The 24,584-nt window shown below is 53.5% G+C and overlaps 1 protein-coding gene across 5 annotated transcripts in view; it reads left to right on the top strand.

The window, feature by feature from the left end:
* Positions 1–24,584, top strand: part of MBP (myelin basic protein) — a 148,471-nt gene that overhangs the window by 61,663 nt on the left and 62,224 nt on the right. For all 5 annotated transcript variants that reach the window (XM_078348287.1, XM_035271388.3, XM_035271387.3 and 2 more), the window contains exon 3: positions 13,046–13,133. In XM_078348287.1, the coding sequence (XP_078204413.1) occupies positions 13,046–13,133 (88 nt within the window). The remainder of the gene's footprint in view (positions 1–13,045; positions 13,134–24,584) is intronic.

Here is a 24,584-nt window from a genome sequence, read left to right as displayed (position 1 = left end):
GGCCCCCACCCCCACCCGCGGCTGTGCCTGGGTCCCTTTCCTTCCTGTAGTGGCCCCCACCCCCACCCGCGGCTGTGCCTGGGTCCCTTTCCTTCCTGTAGTGGCCCCCACCCCCACCCGCGGCTGTGCCTGGGTTCCTTTCCTTCCTGTAGTGGCCCCCACCCCCACCCGCGGCTGTGCCTGGGTTCCCTTTCCTTCCTGTAGTGGCCCCCACCCCCACCCGCGGCTGTGCCTGGGTCCCTTTCCTTCCTGTAGTGGCCCCCACCCCCACCCGCGGCTGTGCCTGGGTCCCTTTCCTTCCTGTAGTGGCCCCCACCCCCACCCGCGGCTGTGCCTGGGTCCCTTTCCTTCCCGTAGAGGCCCCCACCCCCACCCGCGGCTGTGCCTGGGTCCCTTTCCTTCCTGTAGTGGCCCCCACCCCCACCCGCAGCTGTGCCTGGGTTCCCCTTCCTTCCCGTAGTGGCCCCCACCCCCACCCGCGGCTGTGCCTGGGTTCCCCTTCCTTCCTGTAGTGGCCCCCACCCCCACCCGCGGCTGTGCCTGGGTTCCCCTTCCTTCCTGTAGTGGCCCCCACCCCCACCCGCGGCTGTGCCTGGGTTCCCTTTCCTTCCTGTAGTGGCCCCCACCCCCACCCGCGGCTGTGCCTGGGTTCCCCTTCCTTCCCGTAGTGGCCCCCACCCCCACCCGCGGCTGTGCCTGGGTCCCTTTCCTTCCTGTAGTGGCCCCCACCCCCACCCGCGGCTATGCCTGGGTTCCTTTCCTTCCTGTAGTGGCCCCCACCCCCACCCGCGGCTATGCCTGGGTCCCTTTCCTTCCTGTAGTGGCCCCCACCCCCACCCGCGGCTATGCCTGGGTTCCTTTCCTTCCCGTAGTGGCCCCCACCCCCACCCGCGGCTATGCCTGGGTTCCCCTTCCTTCCCGTAGTGGCCCCCACCCCCACCCGCGGCTGTGCCTGGGTCCCTTTCCTTCTCAGAGAGGTCCCCACCCCCACCCGCGGCTGTGCCTGGGTCCCTTTCCTTCCCAGAGAGGCCCCCACCCCCACCCGCGGCTGTGCGTGGGTCCTTTCCTTCCTGTAGTGGCCCCCACCCCCACCCGCAGCTATGCCTGGGTTCCCTTTCCTTCCCGTAGTGGCCCCCACCCCCACCCGCGGCTGTGCCTGGGTCCCTTTCCTTCCTGTAGTGGCCCCCACCCCCACCCGCAGCTGTGCCTGGGTTCCCCTTCCTTCCCGTAGTGGCCCCCACCCCCACCCGCGGCTGTGCCTGGGTCCCTTTCCTTCCTGTAGTGGCCCCCACCCCCACCCGCGGCTATGCCTGGGTTCCCCTTCCTTCCCGTAGTGGCCCCCACCCCCACCCGCGGCTGTGCCTGGGTCCCTTTCCTTCCCAGAGAGGCCCCCACCCCCACCCGCAGCTGTGCCTGGGTCCCTTTCCTTCCTGTAGTGGCCCCCACCCCCACCCGCGGCTGTGCCTGGGTCCCCTTCCTTCCCGTAGTGGCCCCCACCCCCACCCGCGGCTGTGCCTGGGTCCCTTTCCTTCCCGTAGTGGCCCCCACCCCCACCCGCGGCTATGCCTGGGTCCCTTTCCTTCCCGTAGTGGCCCCCACCCCCACCCGCGGCTGTGCCTGGGTCCCTTTCCTTCCTGTAGTGGCCCCCACCCCCACCCGCGGCTGTGCCTGGGTCCCTTTCCTTCCTGTAGTGGCCCCCACCCCCACCCGCGGCTGTGCCTGGGTCCCTTTCCTTCCTGTAGTGGCCCCCACCCCCACCCGCGGCTGTGCCTGGGTTCCCCTTCCTTCCCGTAGTGGCCCCCACCCCCACCCGCGGCTATGCCTGGGTTCCCTTTCCTTCCTGTAGTGGCCCCCACCCCCACCCGCGGCTATGCCTGGGTCCCTTTCCTTCCTGTAGTGACCCCCACCCCCACCCGCGGCTGTGCCTGGGTTCCCCTTCCTTCCCGTAGTGGCCCCCACCCCCACCCGCGGCTGTGCCTGGGTTCCCCTTCCTTCCCGTAGTGGCCCCCACCCCCACCCGCGGCTATGCCTGGGTCCCTTTCCTTCTCAGAGAGGCCCCCACCCCCACCCGCGGCTGTGCCTGGGTCCCTTTCCTTCCTGTAGTGGCCCCCACCCCCACCCGCGGCTGTGCCTGGGTTCCCTTTCCTTCCTGTAGTGGCCCCCACCCCCACCCGCGGCTGTGCCTGGGTCCCTTTCCTTCCTGTAGTGGCCCCCACCCCCACCCGCGGCTGTGCCTGGGTTCCCTTCCTTCCTGTAGTGGCCCACACCCCCACCCGCGGCTGTGCCTGGGTTCCCTTTCCTTCCTGTAGTGGCCCCCACCCCCACCCGCGGCTGTGCCTGGGTTCCCTTTCCTTCCTGTAGTGGCCCCCACCCCCACCCGCGGCTGTGCCTGGGTCCCTTTCCTTCCTGTAGTGGCCCCCACCCCCACCCGCGGCTGTGCCTGGGTTCCCTTTCCTTCCTGTAGTGGCCCCCACCCCCACCCGCGGCTGTGCCTGGGTCCCTTTCCTTCCTGTAGTGGCCCCCACCCCCACCCGCGGCTGTGCCTGGGTTCCCTTTCCTTCCTGTAGTGGCCCCCACCCCCACCCGCGGCTGTGCCTGGGTTCCCTTTCCTTCCTGTAGTGGCCCCCACCCCCACCCGCGGCTGTGCCTGGGTTCCCTTTCCTTCCTGTAGTGGCCCCCACCCCCACCCGCGGCTGTGCCTGGGTCCCTTTCCTTCCTGTAGTGGCCCCCACCCCCACCCGCGGCTGTGCCTGGGTTCCCTTTCCTTCCTGTAGTGGCCCCCACCCCCACCCGCGGCTGTGCCTGGGTCCCTTTCCTTCCTGTAGTGGCCCCCACCCCCACCCGCGGCTGTGCCTGGGTCCCTTTCCTTCCTGTAGTGGCCCCCACCCCCACCCGCGGCTGTGCCTGGGTTCCCCTTCCTTCCCGTAGTGGCCCCCACCCCCACCCGCGGCTATGCCTGGGTTCCCTTTCCTTCCTGTAGTGGCCCCCACCCCCACCCGCGGCTATGCCTGGGTCCCTTTCCTTCCTGTAGTGACCCCCACCCCCACCCGCGGCTGTGCCTGGGTCCCCTTCCTTCCCGTAGTGGCCCCCACCCCCACCCGCGGCTGTGCCTGGGTCCCCTTCCTTCCCGTAGTGGCCCCCACCCCCACCCGCGGCTATGCCTGGGTTCCCCTTCCTTCCCGTAGTGGCCCCCACCCCCACCCGCGGCTGTGCCTGGGTTCCCCTTCCTTCCCGTAGTGGCCCCCACCCCCACCCGCGGCTGTGCCTGGGTTCCCCTTCCTTCCTGTAGTGGCCCCCACCCCCACCCGCGGCTGTGCCTGGGTTCCCCTTCCTTCCCGTAGTGGCCCCCACCCCCACCCGCAGCTGTGCCTGGGTTCCCTTTCCTTCCTGTAGTGGCCCCCACCCCCACCCGCGGCTGTGCGTGGGTCCCTTTCCTTCCCAGAGAGGCCCCCACCCCCACCCGCGGCTGTGCCTGGGTTCCTTTCCTTCCTGTAGTGGCCCCCACCCCCACCCGCGGCTGTGCCTGGGTTCCCCTTCCTTCCCGTAGTGGCCCCCACCCCCACCCGCAGCTGTGCCTGGGTTCCCCTTCCTGTAGTGGCCCCCACCCCCACCCGCGGCTGTGCCTGGGTTCCCCTTCCTGTAGTGGCCCCCACCCCCACCCGCGGCTGTGCGTGGGTCCCTTTCCTTCCCAGAGAGGCCCCCACCCCCACCCGCGGCTGTGCCTGGGTTCCTTTCCTTCCTGTAGTGGCCCCCACCCCCACCCGCGGCTGTGCCTGGGTTCCCCTTCCTTCCCGTAGTGGCCCCCACCCCCACCCGCAGCTGTGCCTGGGTTCCCCTTCCTGTAGTGGCCCCCACCCCCACCCGCGGCTGTGCGTGGGTCCCTTTCCTTCCCAGAGAGGCCCCCACCCCCACCCGCGGCTGTGCCTGGGTTCCTTTCCTTCCTGTAGTGGCCCCCACCCCCACCCGCGGCTGTGCCTGGGTCCCTTTCCTTCCCGTAGTGGCCCCCACCCCCACCCGCGGCTGTGCCTGGGTTCCCTTCCTTCCCGTAGTGGCCCCCACCCCCACCCGCGGCTGTGCCTGGGTTCCCCTTCCTGTAGTGGCCCCCACCCCCACCCGCGGCTGTGCCTGGGTTCCCCTTCCTGTAGTGGCCCCCACCCCCACCCGCGGCTGTGCCTGGGTCCCTTTCCTTCCTGTAGTGGCCCCCACCCCCACCCGCGGCTGTGCCTGGGTCCCCTTCCTTCCTGTAGTGGCCTCCGCTTCTTTCCTTTGACCCCACCCTTCTCACCATGTTCCCTGGGCATCTCCTCCTCCCAGGCCTGGAGGGGGGCCAGACACTGAGGCCCAGCTCTCCCTGTAGCTTGTGGCCAGAGCCTTATGGCCTCTCCATATCACAGGCCTATAGTCTTGTTGACCGAAGAGAAAGAATTCTACAAAACTGTGATATGTAGGACTTCGGCCCTGTAGTCTCTGACTCCCGTGGAGAAGCCAGCTTAGAAACCTGTCCATTTCCCTTGAGACCACGGCTTCTGAGTCCACTGTCAGCACAAGCCTCATGGCCTTCTCCAGAAGCTGCCAAGCCCAAAAGTGGAAGAAAGAGAAAAATCAGTGGCCCCACGCAGGCACCATATATCTCCAAGGACCCCCCAGACTGGGGGGCTGCAAAGTCCTCAGACCTCTCTCCACATCAGAAGCAACGCTTTCTGTGATCTGTCCAGGGGTTTAGTCTCATCTGTGAGCTAAAGACCCTGCGCGTGTGTACAGGTCAGCATCACTTAGTGGTAAGATGAGTGGTTGGGCTGGTCTCGGAAGTCTTTGTAATTGTGAAAGTCTGTAACATTTTGTTTCATATAAGGACATCTAAAGTAACAGATATCATGGTGATCTTTTAGCTTGAGAATCAAATGTGTGAAGTTGGGTTTAACTGTGAACTGCGTGGAAGGCAGGAGGTCCACCCATCAAGCCAGCCGAAGAGTTGACAGTTTTCAGTAGGTCACCTCTTCTATAACTAGTTGTTGGGAGATCATCTGCCAGGGGTCTGCATGTCCTGCAAGCCAGACGGGATCCACCCTTATTATGGACTGTGTTTTCCAGGATGTTTATATAATGAACAGGTTGGGAAGACAGAGAGTGTGTGTATTTGGAGCAAAATACAGGTCTTGGGAGATACAGTGTCTTCCTCTAGAGCAGGCATAGTTAGAAAGGATTCAGGTTTCCTATGTAGAGCTTCCTCTCCTGCCACTCAACGCACTGCATGCAAGCAGCCACCTGGGCCCCTTCCCGTGGCTCCTATGTGAATTGGGTGTTAGGGAACCCATGCCAAAATGGTGAACGTCCGTACTGCTGTGAATAACAACCTGCCCTTTGTCTCTAACCCAGCAATCTCATTCCTTCGGGAGCATCCACATAATTTAGCTTTCAAGTAGATAAAATCTCAGATGTGCCACTGTTCTTAGTATAAACCTAGCATTGACCCTCTTTATAAAGCTAGATAATGCTGAAATTTCTTTTATAATCTAGTCTTGTATATATATTACATATACATATGAAATACTTATAAAAATTTAAAGAGAAGGGCTGGGTGCCGTGGCTCACGCCTGTAATCCCAGCACTTTGGGAGGACGAGGCGGGTGGATCACGAGGTCAAGAGATCGAGACCATCCTGGTCAACATGGTGAAACCCCGTCTCTACTAAAAATACAAAAATTAGCTGGGCATGGTGGTGCCCAGCACTTTGGGAGGACGAGGCGGGTGGATCACGAGGTCAAGAGATCGAGACCATCCTGGTCAACATGGTGAAACCCCGTCTCTACTAAAAATACAAAAATTAGCTGGGCATGGTGGTGCGTGCCTGTAATCCCAGCTACTCAGGAGGCTGAGGCAGGAGAATTGCCTGAACCCAGGAGGGGGAGGTTGCAGTGAGCCGAGATGGCGCCATTGCGCTCCAGCCGGGGTAACAAAAGCGAAACTTCGTCTCAAAAAAAAAAAATAAATTTAAAGAGAGCAAAAATATGTAAGTTGAAAAATAAGCCAGTTTACCTCTACCTGATATCTTTGACTTTCTGGGACTGGAAATGAAATTTGGCGAACAGATTCTGGCTTCTGAAAAAGCATTTGGGAGTATTCATTGTCAACTAAAGTTTTGTTAGAAATCCTAGAAATCTCTGATGTGGATTAACTGGAGGGAAATCTAGGTGGGGCAATGGCAGTGGGTGAAGATGCAGGAAGAGCATTTGCTGCAGGCAGGGAGGGCTGACCGCTGCTGACGGTGGCTGAGCAGGCCAGGCATCCTCAAAGCAGTGAGGTTTCCTCCAGAGGAACGTGCACGTTTGCAGTCCTCACGATGATGCCGCCAGATGGGGACCATTGTCCTCCTGGGGCAATTAGTGGGAGGGAGCCTGAGTCGCTTAAGATCTCTGAGTGACTGTGCTGGGGACGGCTCTGTATCCCGCTGGTGCACAGTCACCTGTTTCTGCTGCCACACCAGGGGTGCTGGGCCAGAGCCCCTGAGAGGGGGCTGTGATGGTTCTGAGAAAAAACTAAGGGCTCATTCTGGTGACAGCACAAAGCTAAGCTGCTACGGATCCGCGTGTTCAATGGCCTTGTGTGCTGCTGCAAAAAGCAGTTTCCACGTATTGAATGCTCTTCCCAGCAACCACAAAGTGTGATTATAACGTTCATTTTAGCGCTGAGCAAACAGAGGTACAGAAAATTTAATTATTTTCCCAGTGACCCCGGCGACCAGCTTCTGAGAGCCTGAAGTCCTGGCTGTCATGCAGATCACGATTTTGCTACGACACACCCGTGTTGCACATCCCGATGCCCCCAAACTCTGTTCTGCAAACATCTGGGTGGACCAGATCTGACTGGAGCAGGGAATCTGGCAGAAGGTCTTAAAGAAATATCTGCCTTTTAGAAGCATCCCCTCCAAAAGGACCTAAGGCTCAAAATACGTGTGGTGCTGTGAGAAACACAGGCCATGCTGAGATTTGTGCATAGAATGAGATGAGAATTCTGAGGCAGGAGGCCAGGGGAGACGGGGCGGGGGGTCGGGGGTATGCCTGCGGGCAGGACCTCAGCCTCTAAAGGCCAAGCAGCTGGCACGCGGATGCCGCATGTGACTGGGTTGCCTGTGACATCATAGGAAGTTTCGGCTGAGTTTCTTTCTTTTTCCTTTTTAAATAAGATCAGTCGAGTGTAAGATTCAGAAAGAACATATTGCTTTAAGGAAGGGGGAAGACAGCGGCAACTTCTGTTAAACATCCTAGGAATTTTTAACATATGAATCACTGGTAATTTTTCTTGTAGGACATCTCAGAAAAAGTAAACGTGGTTGACTTCCTGCATCACTGACCCTCTCCAGGGCTGGGCCCCCGTATTTAACGGGGCAGTCGCCATCTGACGTTCTGGGCTTTTTCTAGCTTTATTTTGGAAGCGCCTGATTTGGCTTATTAAACTCCTACCTTATTTTCCTGTGTATACTCAGCTCCTGGGCAGTGTTTGTCGCAAGCACGCATGGGAATGGCAAGGTACTGAGGACGCAGAGCTAGACAAGATTTTTATCTCCTTCCGTGCCCGTGATTCTCCACTCAAGACTCAGAGTGTCCAAGGGGAAAATACAGTCATGGCTTCTGAGTTTCTCTCTCTGGTTGGGCCAGTAAAGCTCCTTCCTCATCCTCTTTTCTGGTTATCACTAGAAACAGAAACTAAAAACTGTGGCTTTGGGCTGTTGAAAGCGTGAAACAGAACAGAACAGCACAAGAAATAAGATGGTTTGGACACGCTTAGGACATCTCGCGAAAGGCAGGATTTTTTAAGGGATTGCAAAATTCTCAAAATCAATTCTTACGTGTTTTGAATGAAAGCAGCCTGTGGCAGACCCTGACTCTGAGTATAACATAGAACCGGTTTTTCAGGTGAAAGTCACTTTGTAACGTGGTTCCACCCTTTCCTCTCCTGATAAGTAGTTTCTGGTGTGAACCGGGACGTGGGGATGCACTGTGTGATGTTTGTAGCAATATGAAGCAGGGGTTTTCCTCTCCCACAGCCTTTTCTGTGGTGACTGAGTAGAAACTTAGCCTCTGGACCATTCCTCCTGAAATTGCCACCTGCAGACCATCAGTCTTTTAAAAATGTAAGGCTGATTAAAGAGTATTTTCACTACAGCATGTGCGTGCGTGTGTGCCGTGCGTGTGTACGTATGTGAATGGCCGTTCCAGGTAGGAGCCGTCGCAGACGTGACCGGACGTTCTGGCTATGCAGGAACGAGCAGCCGAGAGGGGCCCTCAAAACCAACCCGGATTCCACCCGCCGGCGTCCTGGCTGTGACTGGATTTGGGGGGTTTGACACCTGGCTGTCCTTTCCTTCTCCGCTCGGTTCTGATGAAGACAACTGAATTGTGCTTCTCGGTGGCTGGAGAGTGTGGAATTCTGGGGATTCGGGGCCTTAAAAGTTGAGCTGGCAGAGGTTTGGTTGAGAGGGTTATTTAAAATTAAGATACAATTGATTTAGCATATGAGACATGGGGTCGTGCTTTAAGAGGGACATATTCAAGGTATTATTATAGTATAGCATTAACCTGTGAGTTCCCGGGGCCCCTTCCCTGGCCTGCCCCAGGTCCCTGTGCAGGGCCATGCTGACCCCCGGGGAAAGCTTGCCACTTAAGGGGTTAGAGGTCAAGGCCGGGTAGACATTTTTTGTTTCTGTGTTTTTACTCCCAGAGAAAATGAGACTGATTACTGGTTTGTAATTGATTAGGAGACTATCATTTCCTTTGTTCCAAAAGATAGACTTTTTTCTGTGTCATCTTCACCATGCGTGGTGACATCCCGAGCTGTCTGTTGGTGCTCCTCGCAGTGTAGGGGAATGTGCCTGCTTCCCGGGGCTTCCGCAGCAAATTCCCACACAGCTTCCAAAATGGTCACAGATGGGAAACAGGTTCTTACTCAGGTCAGCTCCCACAGAGGTAGGCTGATGGAAAAGAAGATTGCTACAGACGTATGAAGGAGCTATCATGGCTTGAAGTGCCTGTTGGCACCTGCAGTCTCAGAATCCATTTGGACCGAGATTTGGACTCACTTGGGCAATGAGGCATGGAGGGCCTGAACCGCCAGGACCCACCTCTCGAAAATCCACACCCCATCTGCAGGAAGCTCTTGTTTTCTCATCACGAAAATCACATCATCTCCAGTATTTGTTTTCCTAGTAGACATTTGGCTTACAGGAAATGTGTTCATCATAAGGGAATATTTTATATTTTTCAAACAGCAATATCAGTTCTCAAAAACAAGCCTTATATTGGAGTAGAAATTAGTCACAAAATTTCCCAGGCCAGTGTGTACTTTCTGCACACATCCTGCGCTGCTGTATGACCTAGAGATGTTTAACCGTCAGAGAGTTGAGTTGAGAAGGAGAGAAAAGGGAGGATTTGGAGTCCCGTGTGCTGACACTATTCAGGGTACACCTGTGGCCACTTTGATGTGACGGATAAACAGAGTGGATGCACCATCACCATGGGACCGACGCGGGCACAAGCTGGCACACAGGACACAAAATTCCTCCTCACACTTATGCTGCCCCCGCCCTCAAAACCAGCCTGGGAAGTGGACCCAGGGAGGTCGCTGCCACTATGTTATCCCCTCCACGCACTTAAAGCAAAGTGAAGTGCTTTAAATATCGGCTTTCCCTCTGCATCCGAAATGCCTCATTTCTAAGACGCAGCATCGTTCTACCCTCCCGCGGGAAGGGCTGCCCACGCCGACTGGAAGATGCCACGGGTCCTAGCCCTGTCCCTCTTGGAGAATAATTAGCTTGAAGAAAATGCAGCTACGATCAATAACAACGGGAGCTGAATCGTATTTAATTAGTTCTTAAACAACACTTAGTGTTTTGTAATTAGTGAAGAATATAATTTTATATTAGCATAGAAGCTAGATGTAAAAAACCTATGACATGAATCCATAGCTGAGGAAAGACCACCAGGAAATTATTTCTTCTCCAAGTTTTACTGTCTTCTAAAATTAACTGGATGGATATGAAAAGTGTCCATAGTCAGCTCTCTTCCGCTGAAACAGAAACGATCCATTTTACCTGTGTTCCAGAAGCACTCGCTGGGTGCCAGGACTGTGCTAGGTGTGAGGGGCAGGAAGGTGTGCAAGGCGTGGTTCTTGTTCTCAAGCAGTTCCCAGCATCGCAGGGAGGTGGACAAACAAATGGGCTGTTCCGTGAGTTTCTGTAATAGAGACACGTGAACATCCACAGAAGGTCACAGGCGGCTGGGAGCCTGGAAGCCATGGCGGTGAGGTCACAGGCCCCAAGGTGAGGCTCCAAGAGGCCGAGAGCATTTATTCCAGTCCCAGAAAACTTCCGGTCCCTCTCCATCTCTAGCAATGCTGGGAATCAGTTTTTCCCACTTTGCTGTGTTGAAATCTCATGTCTGTTTTGCTCTGTATTTCCTCCATTCTCAGCGAGTTGAAACATTCTCTGCGTTTCATTGCTTAGTAATAACAGTGTCCTGGAACTCTGTGACTCGAGGTCTGGAAAGCAGCACCCCGGTTTCTACACCAGCCATCCCGCAGCGGAAGCCTGGCAGGTGGACACAGAGTTACAACAAATATAAAAGCCTCCATTGGCTGTTACTCGTCATTCGAGATCCGGCAACACCTCTTTCTACAAACCAGCATGAGTGTTCCGATGAGCGGAGCAGAGGAGGCTGGTTTCTAAACAGAGACTGAGGAAAGCAGACACACCACAAAATGCGGTGGATGGGTGGGTGGTTCCAAAGTGACTCCCCGGCAAAGGTTAGAGCAGACGGGACTTCCTCCTCATCCGGGCTAAACCTGGGCTGCTTGGAAATCGGGCTGCTGTCTCTCCTGGTTTCTCAGAAGCTCAGATAAAGATCTTCGTTTGGGCTTGGTGCTGTCCTTCATATTGGGGGTGTCCGCTGGGCCCAGTGCAGGGACTCAGCCCAGACCAGTGCAATTTTATTTCACTCCATGAAGGCAGCTTCCTCCCGCCTCAGTGTTGTGACTTCAGTAACCCCTGTGTTTATAGTATGTTCATCACACTAGACGGCATTGACTTGTGGAGATAATGCCATACACGTTGGTTGGTGGGACCTCACCCACCCATCCCCTCCCATCTGCCCAGGGGTGGGAATGAAGACCCTGATGCACACACGCACGCATGCGCGCGCGCGCACACACACACACACACACACACACACACACACGACAGGGCTCTCAGTGACTAGGAGCAGGACCGCGGGACCCTGACTGATGTGAGCTCAGAGGACTGGGCTTCTCTCCGGGAACAAACACGCTGTAGTACATTACTGTGTCACACTCCATCTGAATCAGACTTCAGACCTAGTGTCACTTAATGGCTGTGCCTGCCCCTCTGCCCAGAAGGGCTGGAGACTGTGTAAAATTGAAACTATGCACATCTTATGATCCTGGGTTAAAGGCTCCTCAGAAATGAGAGATTGGTATGGAAAACTGGTACAAAGTCAAGTGCAGAGACCAGGGTGGGGCGCTGCCCCCACAGGGGAGCAGACCCCAAGAGAAGCAGCCCCTGTGCCGCTGGTGGGTGGCACCAGGACCAGCGCGGCTGCCCGCAGCCGCCCAGTGAAAGCCCAGTGTGACTGACACCCGCCCAGTGGAAGCCCAGTGTGACTGACACCCGCCCAGTGAAAGCCCAGTGTGACTGACACCCGCCCAGTGAAAGCCCAGTGTGACTGACACCCGCCCAGTGAAAGCCCAGTGTGACTGACACCCGCCCAGTGAAAGCCCAGTGTGACTGACACCCGCCCAGTGAAAGCCAGTGTGACTGACACCCGCCCAGTGAAAGCCCAGTGTGACTGACACCCGCCCAGTGAAAGCCCAGTGTGACTGACACCCGCCCAGTGAAAGCCCAGTGTGACTGACACCCACCCAGTGAAAGCCCAGTGTGAAAATGCTCCTTGCCCATGTGCATTCTGAGCTGTGAGCAGGAATTAGGGCGACGTGGTTACGATCGAAAGATACAAATGTGAACACGCTGGATGGTGGTGGAGCCTGGAGAGGTGTGAGCAGTAACAAGCGCTCACGGGCTGCGCGGGCAGCTCTGCGCTGCCGACTGAAGCCGCCTCCAGGACCCCTCGTTCCCAGGCAGAAGCAAGAAGGAGGGCATCATCCACAGTGTGACGATGAAGCCAGGGAAAAGAAGGCGCACGTGTAATTGTCTGAAGGTGCACAGACGATTGTGCCCAGTCTGGAAGAAGCTGGAAACGCCGGCTGCCTCCCAAAGAGAAAGCGGCATCCAGGAGACCCTGGGGTCTCAGCATATGGCCACTGTGCACTTGCCAGAGCATTTGAATCGTGTGATGTGCAAGCGTGACATTTTAAAATAGTCAAGTAAAATTGATCACAAAAATATAAAGAATCTGAACCATGTCTTGTCTCTGCACTGGTGATCGAACTGTGTCCTGAACATTTTAAACTCAAAAAACAAGCTCACACTGCCATTCGGGCTCCAGCAACAGGCAAAGGAGGCCCAGAAGACAGGGAAGAAACTCCGAGGCCGCAGATTCCCAAGAGAGTGGGGGCCGTTCCACAGCAGCTGCTTCCCTTCCCCGGAATACAAAGGGGCCTCCCGACACCAAAGGGCTCATTCTCCCATCAAAGTGGTCCTGACTGGTTCCAGTTAGCAAAGGTGTCACAGTGTCACTTAGAATCTAAAGCAGTGACTGTGGGCTCAGCCCTGGAATCAGTAGGATGGGAGTGTAGCTATTTTTTATTTTATATCTAGGCTGACGCTCCAATTTTTTTGTATAAAACTGTATCAACTGGGTCAAGAAAGTACTTAGGTGTTTAGGCAGAGAAAACAAGCTAGAATTCAGAATCCTGTGCAGAAAACCCACCTCTGAACCAAAGCTCTGTGTTCTATCTTGAAAACAGATGTGAAATTGATTATCTGATAAAAAATTTATAGAGACAAATTCATTACAGTTATGTTGTTGAGAAAACAATTAATCTTAAGAAAGGGGGGTGTTGTGTTTTCTTTTTCCAGAATGGTGAGACTAACAGAGGAGAATCTGAAAAAAAGAGAAAGCTGGGTGAACTTTCGCAGACGAACTCAGAGGACAACGAAGTGTTTGGTAGGTGACACAGACATGGGAAACCTGGCGCCACATGGTGACAGCGTACACCTGCACTCCCGCTTGGGGAAGCCTTTGTTTTTTTAATTGCGTGGGTAATCACAGATCTGTTCTTGTAACTAAAAACATAGAGGCTCTGTTCATTGGCTCACACATATAATCCCACACTTCTTGGGGTCTATGTAAGAGGATTGCTCGAGCCCAGGAGCTCAAGGCCAGCCTAAGCAACACATGAGATCTTGTCTCTGCAAAAAATAAATAAATTAGCCAGGTGTGGTGGCATGCATCTGTGGTCCCAGATACTTGGGCTCAGGAGGTCAAGGCTGCAGTGAGCTGTGACTGCACCACTGAATTCCAGCCTGGGTGACAGAGTAAGAGCCTGTCTAAATAAAGAAAATGTTGGCTGTGTAGATATATGACAGATACAGCCCCGCCTCCCCTCCTGCGGTCCCTTCCCATCTCGGTTTTGTTTTTGCTTACGTGCCTTGTTGCACACACAGACCCTCTGCACCTCCCAGCTCTGCCTCACTATATTGTGTTTCTCTGATCATCTATTCGTCCAGCCCCATGTGAGCACCGGGAAGCCTAGCAGAGCTCATAAAAAACAACTAACGAGGAAGTGAGATTACAGTGAAGCCTGGATGCTGTGGTGTTTCTCTCAGCCACAAAGAGTGGCACGGAAGGCATTGGGAAATAACTCTTGTCTACAAAATTTTACTTTTTTCGTATTGCCGTATTGAATATAAATTGCCTTTTTATGGTTTGAATGTGTCCCCAGTTTCGTGAGTTGGAAACTTAATCCTTAACTTTCTTTGTTAATTGGATGTGGGCCTTTGGGATGTAACAAGGAGCAGAGATCGAGTCATCAGGGCCTTGGGGTGGGGCCCCTGCTGAGACCATGGCTTTAAGGAGAGAGGAGAGGCCTGAGCTCTCACTCTGTGGCACCATACAGTGCCACCCCCATGTCAGGACACACTCGCCAGAAGCTGAGCAGATGCCAGTGCCATGCCCTGGGACTTCTCAACCTCAAGAACTGTGGGGAATACATCTATTTTCTTTATAAATTAGCCAGCCTCAGATATTCCATTATCACAACAGAAAATGAGCTAAGACGCAATCTCAGTATTCGTCTTCATTTCTGCTTCCCCTGTGAGTGAGCGATGTGTCTGCATTTGGTGTTGACATTTATGCCATTCCCATCCTGACCCTGAGGCTCAGTGACTTCCGAACAGCACAGGGCCCTGCAGTCTGTTCTGCTGTGCACAGCTCTTGGATTTTCTCCTAAAGCCAAGAGAAAAAGGGTGGTGTGAAATCTGCTCAGCTCCTGAGAACTCACTGTAGGTCAAAGGAAAAAGGAGTGATTTTCTGCCTAGTAAAATAGGCATCCCTTTCCCCAAGATCAGCCCAGCCTGCAGGTTACAGACGACACTCAAGGCAAACAGGATTCCTGGCCACTTTCCCTAGCCTGGTCTTGGCTTATTTATGGAAAGGCCTTTCTTTATACTTCACTTGTTAGGCAAGGTAATTATGCCAACTTTTGTTGTTCCTGATTAACTTGCTCTTTTTCAAAAGTCCTTTCTTTTCTATAATTCCATCCTTCTTGACAGAGCATACATAAAATAGATGTGGTGATGCCCACTGCTTCAGTATCTTAAGTGTCCATGAAAATCAGCATAACCCAGAGGCCCAGAGACTGAAAGCAACGAGGACTCCTTGCCTAGAAATGAGACAGGCAAGTGCGAAGGGACTCGGTGCTCCGCCTATTTCTGCGTACTGTGTGATGATCTCTGTGGGGATGTTCACTGCCTTCAGGAAGTAGGGTTGCTGTCCTTAGTGGCAGAGGAAGAAGCAGCAGGAGTTGAAGGCAGCCGCGTCTGTGACTAGGAGCAGCAGCGTGCACTCTGCAGAACACTGAGGGTTTCCTAGAATAGATAAGCTGTGAGTTTGAAGGCGACGTCCCAGCCTTGATGATTTTAAGAATAAATCTGCCTCTAAAAGTCTAGAATAAAAATTCCTTTAGATGATCTCTTTACTCATATATTTCAGCTACATATATAAAGACATAATAGAAAAGCATGAAGACAAATGTCCAATTTTAGGTTTTACACATAAAGAAAATTGAGTTCTAAAATTATTTTGGCTAAGCCTACTGATTTTTTAAACCAAGCATCATCTTTGTCATTATCCCCCTTGCTAATTGCCTTGAAAAGTATTAGTCACAGTGGCAGCAGTTCCGTTACCATCCAGTGCACACACACACACACACACACACACGTATGTGTAGGTGTATATGCAGCACGGATACAATAGAATATAAAAAGTTCTTCTATACTCAGCCCTTTCCATACACTGTGAAGATGACATAATTCCTGAAGCCCATCCACACGCAGCCCCCCTTAACCTTTTCAGAGAGGTATTTGGTTTAGAGAGTTACTATTTAGGGTTGGATGTGAACACTACTGGAAGTGATGGAAATGCAGACGATGTCCATCGTTTCACAAACTTGGCTTGTCTTTTGATAGGAAGAGCAATCCTTCTGCCTGTCGTGTTGACTGAGATGGTCCCAGGTCCTTGGATGCCAGAGCAAGGCACACCTATCTGCTGAATGAGCTCAGCGCTCACATTCCAAGCCTCTCCACCCCTGAGTGTGACGAGGAAGCAGATCCCTAGTCACCTTCAGGCCTTTGCAGCTGATGCCTGATTCAGGCTGAGTCAGAACCAAGGGGGAAGTGGGAGGAGCTCGCGGTCTGAGGTGTCCTCATTTCCTCTAACCGTGGGGGAGGCTGGCCCAGGAGGCCTCTGCACTCCTCAGCTTGTGAGCAACAATCTCTAGTGATGCCGACCTGGAAGGGCCTGTTGAGCTGTGGGGAGTTTGCTTTTGACCTTAATAATTTCCCAGCCTCAATCCTTTCCTGGAGCACAGAGAACTCTACTCTAAATGTGCAGAGTGCTGAAGGCAAGGAAACCAAATAACCTAGGCTGTTAATCCTGACTGTAAGCCTTGAAGACATATATGCAATTTCTTTTTAAATTATAACGTAATGTACAAAGTTACTCTAAATGAGAGCAGCGGCTCCCTCCCACTTTGCAAAAAGGTATTTCCTTGACAGGATAGTAAGTCCCATAAGTATGTTAGGAAATCACTCTTGATATCCCGTGAGTACTAGTCATCCATGCTCGGTTCTTGGAAACTGTTTCATCCATGCATAAAAAGAATGAGCGAGGAATGTGATTCATGTGCAGAAAGCCATAATCCTTAGCTGACTACCTCTGCAGGACACCCATGCCTGAGATCTCTGTGAATGTCAGAAGGCAGCAGTGTCTGATAAGAGGGTCCCCCGGAGTGAAGACTGGAGTGGCGTGTTGAGAAGTTTGTTCCAGGCACTGACTCTGGCACAGATGCCATCGCTGTGGTTCACACACTGAGTGCCTAGAACCAGGCAGCCTTCCTGCCTGTCTTCGTGACGCCCGAGCCGATCATTTTCAGAGCAATGCACTTTGAGGTTTTAGCTACCCTTCCTCGCCTGGTAAAAAGCCCACCAAAGGGTTGTTTTCAATCTAAGCAAATAACTCGTTAGAGCGCAGGTTCAGATACCGTCGGTGATTTTTTTCTTTTTCTTTTTGACAGCTTTGTGGTTATGCCTAGTTTTGCCTAGTTACAAAAGCAGGAAGAAAACAGTTTCAGGCACGACAGCCTAGAGAACTGGGTGTTGCCAGCGCTCTGGGGAAGCAGCAGGTCATTTTGCGGTAGACCAATTGCTGCTGAGCGTTTTCTGGCCCACACACACAGGCAGTGTACACGCCGTCCTCCTCCTTAGAAACCAGGCAGGAAGGAGGGCAGAAGTCAGTCTCCACCTCTCCTCCTGCTGGAGCTGACTGATCCTGGGGCTGAACTAAAGGCAGGCAATTCAGCTGAAGTGAGGGAAGTTTTAGGTCTCCCTAAATTATACTAAGGAAGGAGAGGAGTGACCAAAAGAGGGCGCTGCTACCCCAGAACTGAGTGTGGTTCTTCTGAGCTGCGACAGGCATCTCAGGCGGGGCTGGAAGCACGTGCACTCCGTGTCACACGTGAGCTGGCTCCCTCCACACGTGCCACAGAGGAAGGATGTCCTCCTGTGAAAATACCACCATCCTGCGTCTGTGTTCACTCTGTCCACTTCATGGGGCCAAGGCCTGTGTGTACAGCACGTAAGGGCAAAACCTGGTGAGGAGTCATGAGGAAAGTGTTCACTACATTGCTCAATGGAGATAGAATTATCTGTGTTTAATGTTTATTTTTAAAATGTCTATCCCAGAAACATTTAAGCACATATATTCGTGTGTGTGTGTGTGTGTGTGTGTGTGTGTGGTTTTGCTCTTCTTTGCTTTATAAAGCTTGAGTTAGTTGACAACACAACAGGAAACAGTAAAATATAAATAAAGTAGAGACATCTAGATGAGGTGAAGTGAGACCACAGACACATCAGCCGTGGAGCGGTGACTGCAGGGAGCCACACGTCTAGCTCTGAGCTGCCCAGCGGCCCCGGAGGAAGGGGACCCCAGCCAGCCTGACGTTGCTCACTTTACACAGCAGGTGGCAGAGCCCCGCCGCCTTTCCGCCGTGTGCTTTTGGCAGTGACTTGGTTTCCCTTACGTAAGTAGGTAATCATAGAAGGGCATGTGAGTAATAAACAGGTTACTGCATGTGCACACATGGGGCTCTCCCCCCTCCTGTCCGTGCTCTTTGGCTAGTATTTTCAGAGAGAAGACTGCAGACATTTTTTGAAGGATACAGAGCTTTGTTTAACAAATGCTAAGAATTTTTCCTGCTTAAGTTCTTATCACAGGTGAAGAGTCACATGGTAGTCAGTGACCTCACGGTATTTTTATAGCGCAGGGCCTGTGAGCCACGTGGACACCAGGCCAGGTACACGAAGCAGCCATGGTGTCTTCCCCAAAGCCTCTGCAGACCCCGCCCTGGGCACACAGGGTCCCTGATAACAGGGAATCCACTCCCAGCGGCCTCGCTGCCATGCGCTGGCACAGATGCACGCAGGTGCTGCCCGCCCTCGTTCACGCCGTGAGTGGAGCACAGCACGCTTAGCCTTTCTAAAATTCCAGCAGCTGCTCTAAAACCCTAATTATTCCAGCCAGCCTTCTAGAACCGCTGAGTTTCTGGGAATATCTGGGTTGGCAAGGTCACAGGTCACCAGGTGTGCTGGGAAAGACATTTCCAGTGGGGCTGCAATCCTCCATGTGAATGAAATTTTCTTTTCCTGACCTCACTGTCTGCAGTGAGGGCTTCCTGATGTAGTTTACCTGAAAACAGAACAGCGGCAAAACCACCTTGTCTGCAGGAAAAATGGAAGTTATACTCTGAAAGATAGCAGCCCACCAGCAGATGTGAAAAGACATTACTAGTAGAGAAGAGACTGCGAGAACAAGAGTGAGAGCCAGAGAAGGAAGGAAACAAGAGGATGGGAGCCCATTTTCCGCACAGTTGATCTTTCCCGGCAGCCAGGGAGGATGGCAGGAGTGACAGTGGGCCAGGCGGGAGCAGCCACCCATGCATCTCCCGGGTCAGGGGCTGGGCTTTAAGGATGAGGGTTGTAGAGGTTTACGGTAATGCACCCCTACTCTGGGTATTTCATCAATTAGTATAGAGCCCCTGCCTCCCAGGGCAGGACACTCTGCACCAGCTCGGCTCAGCTCAGCTCCTCCCTGCCTCTCAGTTTTGCTGACCCTGCTGCTCCCACACGGAGGCCGCCTGCTCTTTTCTCTGCCACAGAATGCGATGCACACACGCAGGGCCGGGCGCTGCCGATCCCAGGTCTCCATCCACGATGCGCTGCCCCGAAGGCTCTCTTCTCCCAACTCCCGGCCTCCCAAAGCAAACTCATTATTACTTCTCATGGTTTGCATGCCTATATGATACTGAATTCCATAGAATGTTTCATTTAAATGTGTGTGTATGTGCAAGTCCCTCACCTTCTCCTCTGGGCTTTCTGCTCCAAAGCTGATTTTCCCAATAATATAAAATGATCATCTGGAGAACACAGTACCAGAGCGGGAGAAGTGAAGGCTCTGTGCCTGGTGATGCCTCCCTGCCGCTAACAGGAACTGAGCTTGAGCTTTCCCCTTATCCAGGTACAAAATGAGGTGCTGTTTCTATGTCTTTGTTGAGAGCACTGATCGCTGATTGTGCCAAGTACCTAGGGAAGCTCCCGTGCATAGCAAGGACCTCTCCCAGCACCAAGAGCCAGACCCTTCTTTGCCCACCTGGGTTACTAAGTGGGTCGCTCCCTCCATCCTGATCTGTCCCCATCTCTTATCCCTGCCCAAAGCCCACCTGTTCCCCGGGGACCGCTCCAAAGGCATCTCCTACGGCCCCTCCCTCCTGCAGCTTCCTGGGTGTGACTGGAGCACAGGCTCTGCCCTCCTCCCTCAGTCTCTTGCCCAGATATCCAGAGGTGAGCTCTTCGCTCCGCGTCCCTTCTCAGTGACATCTCCCACTTAGAAGTGCAGCTGTGTCAGCACAGGTGGGCTCTGACGTTGCTCACTTTACGCAGCAGGTAAAGTGTGGGCCTGCCAGAGGAACTCCTAAATCAGAAGCTCAAGGTGATGTCCACTCACGTCTCAGCTCAGCGAGGGCCAGGCGGCTCTCCCTCCAGTGCACCTGGGAGAGCCCCGTGGCATCCACATAGAGCCTCCACCATTGGAGGGCAGGACAGGGAGGGACTGGGAGGAGAGCCCAAGGGCTAAGCGCCCTGCAAGCCAGGCTGAGGGGCAGTCATCATGTCCACTGAGTTCTGTTGGCCAGAGCGTCACATGGCACCACCTGGAGGAGAGGCCCGAGAGGATGAAGGACGCAGAGCGGGGCGGTACGGTCACTTATGTCACACTCCCTAATTACGTTGCTTATTGTCTGAGCCCCCATCCTGGATGGAAAGTGAGCCCCGTGAAGGCAGGGACATCTGGCTGTTTGTTCACTCAGATATCCCAGCACCTAGACGCAGGCTCGGCTCAGGGGAGGGGCTTCACCAGTATTTGCTGGGTGACTGAGTGACAGGTGGGACACCCCTCGTCCTTGCTGCCCTCTCCTCTCCTGTCTCAAAGACTTGGTTTGCACATGGCAGAGTTCCACATAAAGTGCCAGCAGACAGTGTGCCTGAGGCCTGAACTCTTCCCTGTAAGGAATGCTGGCCCAGTGCTACAGCATAGCAGGTGATGCGTGGAGGTGCCCACAGCTCGTGCGTTGGAGTGTGTGTGTAAGAGTGGCTGTGAGCGCTTTGTGAGGCACGCGCGCAGCATGTGGGGTGCACGCTATAGAAATGCTGCTCCAATTGACACAATGTCCCTGGAACTCCAGAGTTGCCTTTGTTCTTTGAAATCAGGGTGAGACTCTGAAGCCACAGCCAGCCCCTGTTGTGGAGCGTGCTGGCTTACGCTGGCGCCTTGGCTGCAGGGGCTGAGGACAGAGCTCAGTCCTGGCCAAGCCGAGCGTGCAGATGTCCAGCTTCTGAGTGCCCCTCGGCTGTACCTGCAGTGGGGCCCCTGCCCACCCCTCCCCTGAAGCAGGCACCGTGAGGACAGGTGCAGGGAAGTGGGAAGCAGTCGAGTCACTGCAGGTGCGGCCACCCTCAGCCAAGACTCCCAACAATAAGCCATCTGGTGTTGCGCTCCCCGGAGACACTTGAGCCTGGGCTATCCCCCTCTCTGCTCCTGGGTAGCCACGCTGGCCTATCAAGGGGACACAGCATTGGTTGGCTGTTTTGGGGGCCTTTTAGCAGGAAACCAAAAGTTCCCCCCTTTCAAATGATCCCTGGCCAGCAGCTGAGACCTAGCATGGCTCACACCCATGTTCCCCAAAGCCTTTGCACTGGCTCCGCAGGAGGGAGCAGGTTAGGATGGGAAGGGCATAGTGCCCACTGGGACAGTGCTCCTGAGGGCCACCCGGATGGGGGCTCCTGCTGAGTGGAGAGGAGTAGGGGCTCGGGGACTCAGGCCCGGTGTTGCTGGGTGGGTAGGGTACTTCCCATCGGGAGTCACAATCCCAAGGCAAGGATGGGGGCCCTGTTCCTGCAGGGGATCGTCCTGGTGGGCCAGTGGGTGGGTTGGGGACGCTGCTCAGTAGGCCCTCAGAGCTTGCTGGGCTGTACGGTGAGCGCAAACACTCATCAGTCACAGCCGCATTCGCTTCAAGTTTGTTTCCTGTGCACTTACCCCTAAGCGATTCTGGCCTTCAAAAATAAACAGGCACTGCTGAGAGTCACTTAGGGTCATCAGAGGCACAATGGGACGACTGACAGACTCCCAGAACAAAGAGGGAATAGAAACCTGACAATCGCACAAATAGCAGCTGTGATGGGCTCTGGCCAGTGGGGTGGCCGTGGGTCCAGCTCAGGGCCCGGGGAGCTCAGACAAAGGGGTTCCTGCTCATGGGTGCTCCGTGCAGACACCCCGTTGTCTTGCCCCCCAGTCAGGACGCTGCTGATCACGGTTGGGGCTTGGATTCCAACGTGAAAGCACCTTTATTTGGTTTCCATGAGTAAAAGTTGCCACCTGTGATTTCCACCTCACAGCCGGGATTCGTGATTAGGACTCGGGGCTCTGGCGTGTGGCTGTCAGATCGCCCCTGCTCCTTCCCCCGTTCCTGGTCGGGGGACTTGGGCATGTCGGAGGAAGACGCCGGCTCGGAGGGCACAGTCTCAGGCAGGGCAGCTTGCACTCGTGGGCCTTCTCCAGCCTCCTCCTCCTCTTCCAGTGGTGCCACGAGGGTTCACCTTAACCTTTTTTTTAAGATGCCTTTTTTCCCCACTCGTTCCAGTGACAGAAGGGCATGTCTCTGAGTTTCTCAGATGAATCCTTCAGGAGCTGAGCCTCACTTCCACCAAGAACATTTTAGCATCAACATTGTGTAAGTTGAAGAAACAGGGTATTAAAAAAAAAAAAAAAAAAAGGAGAATTCAGCACCCTGTGACATGCAGGATGAGCAGAGCACACCCTGACTCACGTCCTGCGTCTGGTCTTCAGGCATCAGACCGAACGCCGTCGCTCTCACACCACTGCTTTCCACAGTAATCCCAGCTTTTCTTCTTCTCCCCAGAAGGTGTTAAATTGATGTGTCAGGAAAGGAAGGCTGTTAGTGATGCTTTCCTTCCACACGTGGACAAACCCTCAACTCTTCTTAGTGAGTAGAGAGTTCAGTGGAGGTCGGGTCCTAGCTTCAGCCCCGATTCTGCGCTGGGTCTCAGTTTTGGTGTGGCTGCTGCAGAGGCCTTTAGACCCTGACCTCGACCCCCTTTGGGGGAGCCCAGTCCAGAGACCCAGAAGCAGCCCCAGGTAGGCTCTGTTGGGCAAATCCTCCTTAACTGTTCAACTGTTAATTCACTGTCTGAGCCAGGCCGACAGGGGTGGGTAGATTTTAAAATAAACAATGGGTGTCACCATTTAAGCTGACGTAATGTTCTTATTAGAGGGGCACAAAGCAGCTGAGACACGTTCACATCATCCGCCAACAAGTGGAATGTGAGGGACTCGTGGCAGTTTAGGCAGTGAAATGGGAATGCTTCATGAGGTTGATTTTGTATCTGGGCCGTTTTTATGTCAAGGCTGCAATAAAGTCATTTTCCACCCTAATAAAATTGACACCAGAGGCTCTAATTAAAACTTACCTAGAAGCTCTCCTTCTCCTCCTCTTCCTCTGACAGGAAGACCCCCACCTGGATAGTGGAATCTTACATGTTATTTTACCTAAAGGTTGCCATCACCTAAATCTTTTTATTAAAATTACATCTTCATGTTACATTTATTTTTTCCTGGAATCTTCATTAATAACCAAAAATACCAATGCAAATATTATAATTAATGGTCCCCATGACTAGGACTTGATACTGTAATAATTTGTCCTAGGTCGGGGAGAGAGTGGCAGGGAGCTTCCCTTGAGATAATTAAGACACGCTCCTTAATACAAAGGTAATGGGGCTGGGTACAGTGGCTCACACTTGTAATCCCAGCACTTTGGGAGGCCAAGGCAGGAGGATCACCTGAGGTCAGAAGTTCAAGACCAGCCTGACGATATGGTAAAACCCCATCTCTACTAAAAATACAACATTAGCCAGGCATGGTGTGCTCGCCTGTAGTCCCAGCTACTCAGGAGGCAGAGGCAGGAGAATTGCTTGAACCCAGGAGGCGGAGGCTGCAGTGAGCTGAGATGGTGCTACTGCACTCCTGCCTGGGCACTTCAGTCTGAGTGAGACTCCATCTCAAAAGAAACTAACTAACTAACTAACATAACAATTACTTCTAAAATGCTTTTCTGTACTCTAGGGAAACTTTTTTAGTGAAAATGCTGTCCATCTTTCTCAAAGCAAGAAACTTTCAACTACAATGAAATGAGATTTCACACACACACGCATACGCTCACCGTCATACACTCAGCATTTGCACACACTTGCGTATTCACACACACACACACACACACACACACAGTACCACCTGCAACCGCATTGGTGGCAGTCACCCAGACACTTGCACTCAAGATTCAGGGACTGTTGTGCAGAGGTGGTACAGGTGCAGGGTGGGGGGAATCACACTGACGCAAGGTGCTGAACCATGCAGAGGCTCATCTCCCGCGGGCCCAGCGGGGTTGCGCTGGTGGACGTCTTCATGGTAGTTGTCCTGCAGGCCACTGCTTGCCTGTTCCTAAGGAAAAATGGGCTTTAATAATTTCAGTAAGATTAACAGGATGGAATCTCCTAAGAATTTCCCTGGTATCGTAGAGCAAAATATTGCCTTTTTTTTTTTTTTTTTTTTTTTTTTGTAAAAATGATGAGAAGGAGCATTTACACAGCTTGGATGTTACTGCCACTGTTTCTCGGTTGGCGGATCCAGTGGTGGCTCTTTTGGTGCAGAGGGGTCTGTCTAATTCTTTCCAGGGATGCTCTCAAATCCTCAGAATCATTCTTGTTCACTTCACTTAAGATTGAGGCCAGGCGCAGTGACTCACGCCTATAATCCCAGCACTTTGCGAGTCTGAAGCTGTCAGATCACTTGAGATCAAAAGTTCGAGATCAGCCCGACCAACATGGTGAAACCCCATCTCTACTCAAAATACAAAAATTAGCTGGGTGTGGTGGCATGCACTTGTAATTCCAGCTATTCAGGAAGCTGAGGCAGGAGAACCACTTGAATCCGGGAGGCGGAGGTTGCAGTGAGCCGAGATCACGCCATTGCACTCCAGCCTGGGTGACAGAGCAATAATCCATCTCAAAAATAATAAGTAAATAAATAGAACATTTTAGTCAGTAGTACCCCGAGGTGCGGAGCTCAGTTATGGCAATGAAGAAGGAACGACCCTGGTAAACAGGGCTGATACTGTGGCAAGCCACAGACTTCGGCGAAATTCGTATGCGGGGGAAGCATGTAACCTGACATTTAACATGTAAATAGCAAGCTATTTTGTGTTTCAGA

This window comes from Callithrix jacchus, chromosome 13, assembly GCF_049354715.1.
Source record: "Callithrix jacchus isolate 240 chromosome 13, calJac240_pri, whole genome shotgun sequence".
Classification (NCBI taxonomy): Eukaryota; Metazoa; Chordata; class Mammalia; order Primates; family Cebidae; genus Callithrix; species Callithrix jacchus.
The sequence above is the reverse complement of the archived record's forward strand: the minus strand, read 5'-3'. Positions and strand labels throughout refer to the sequence as shown.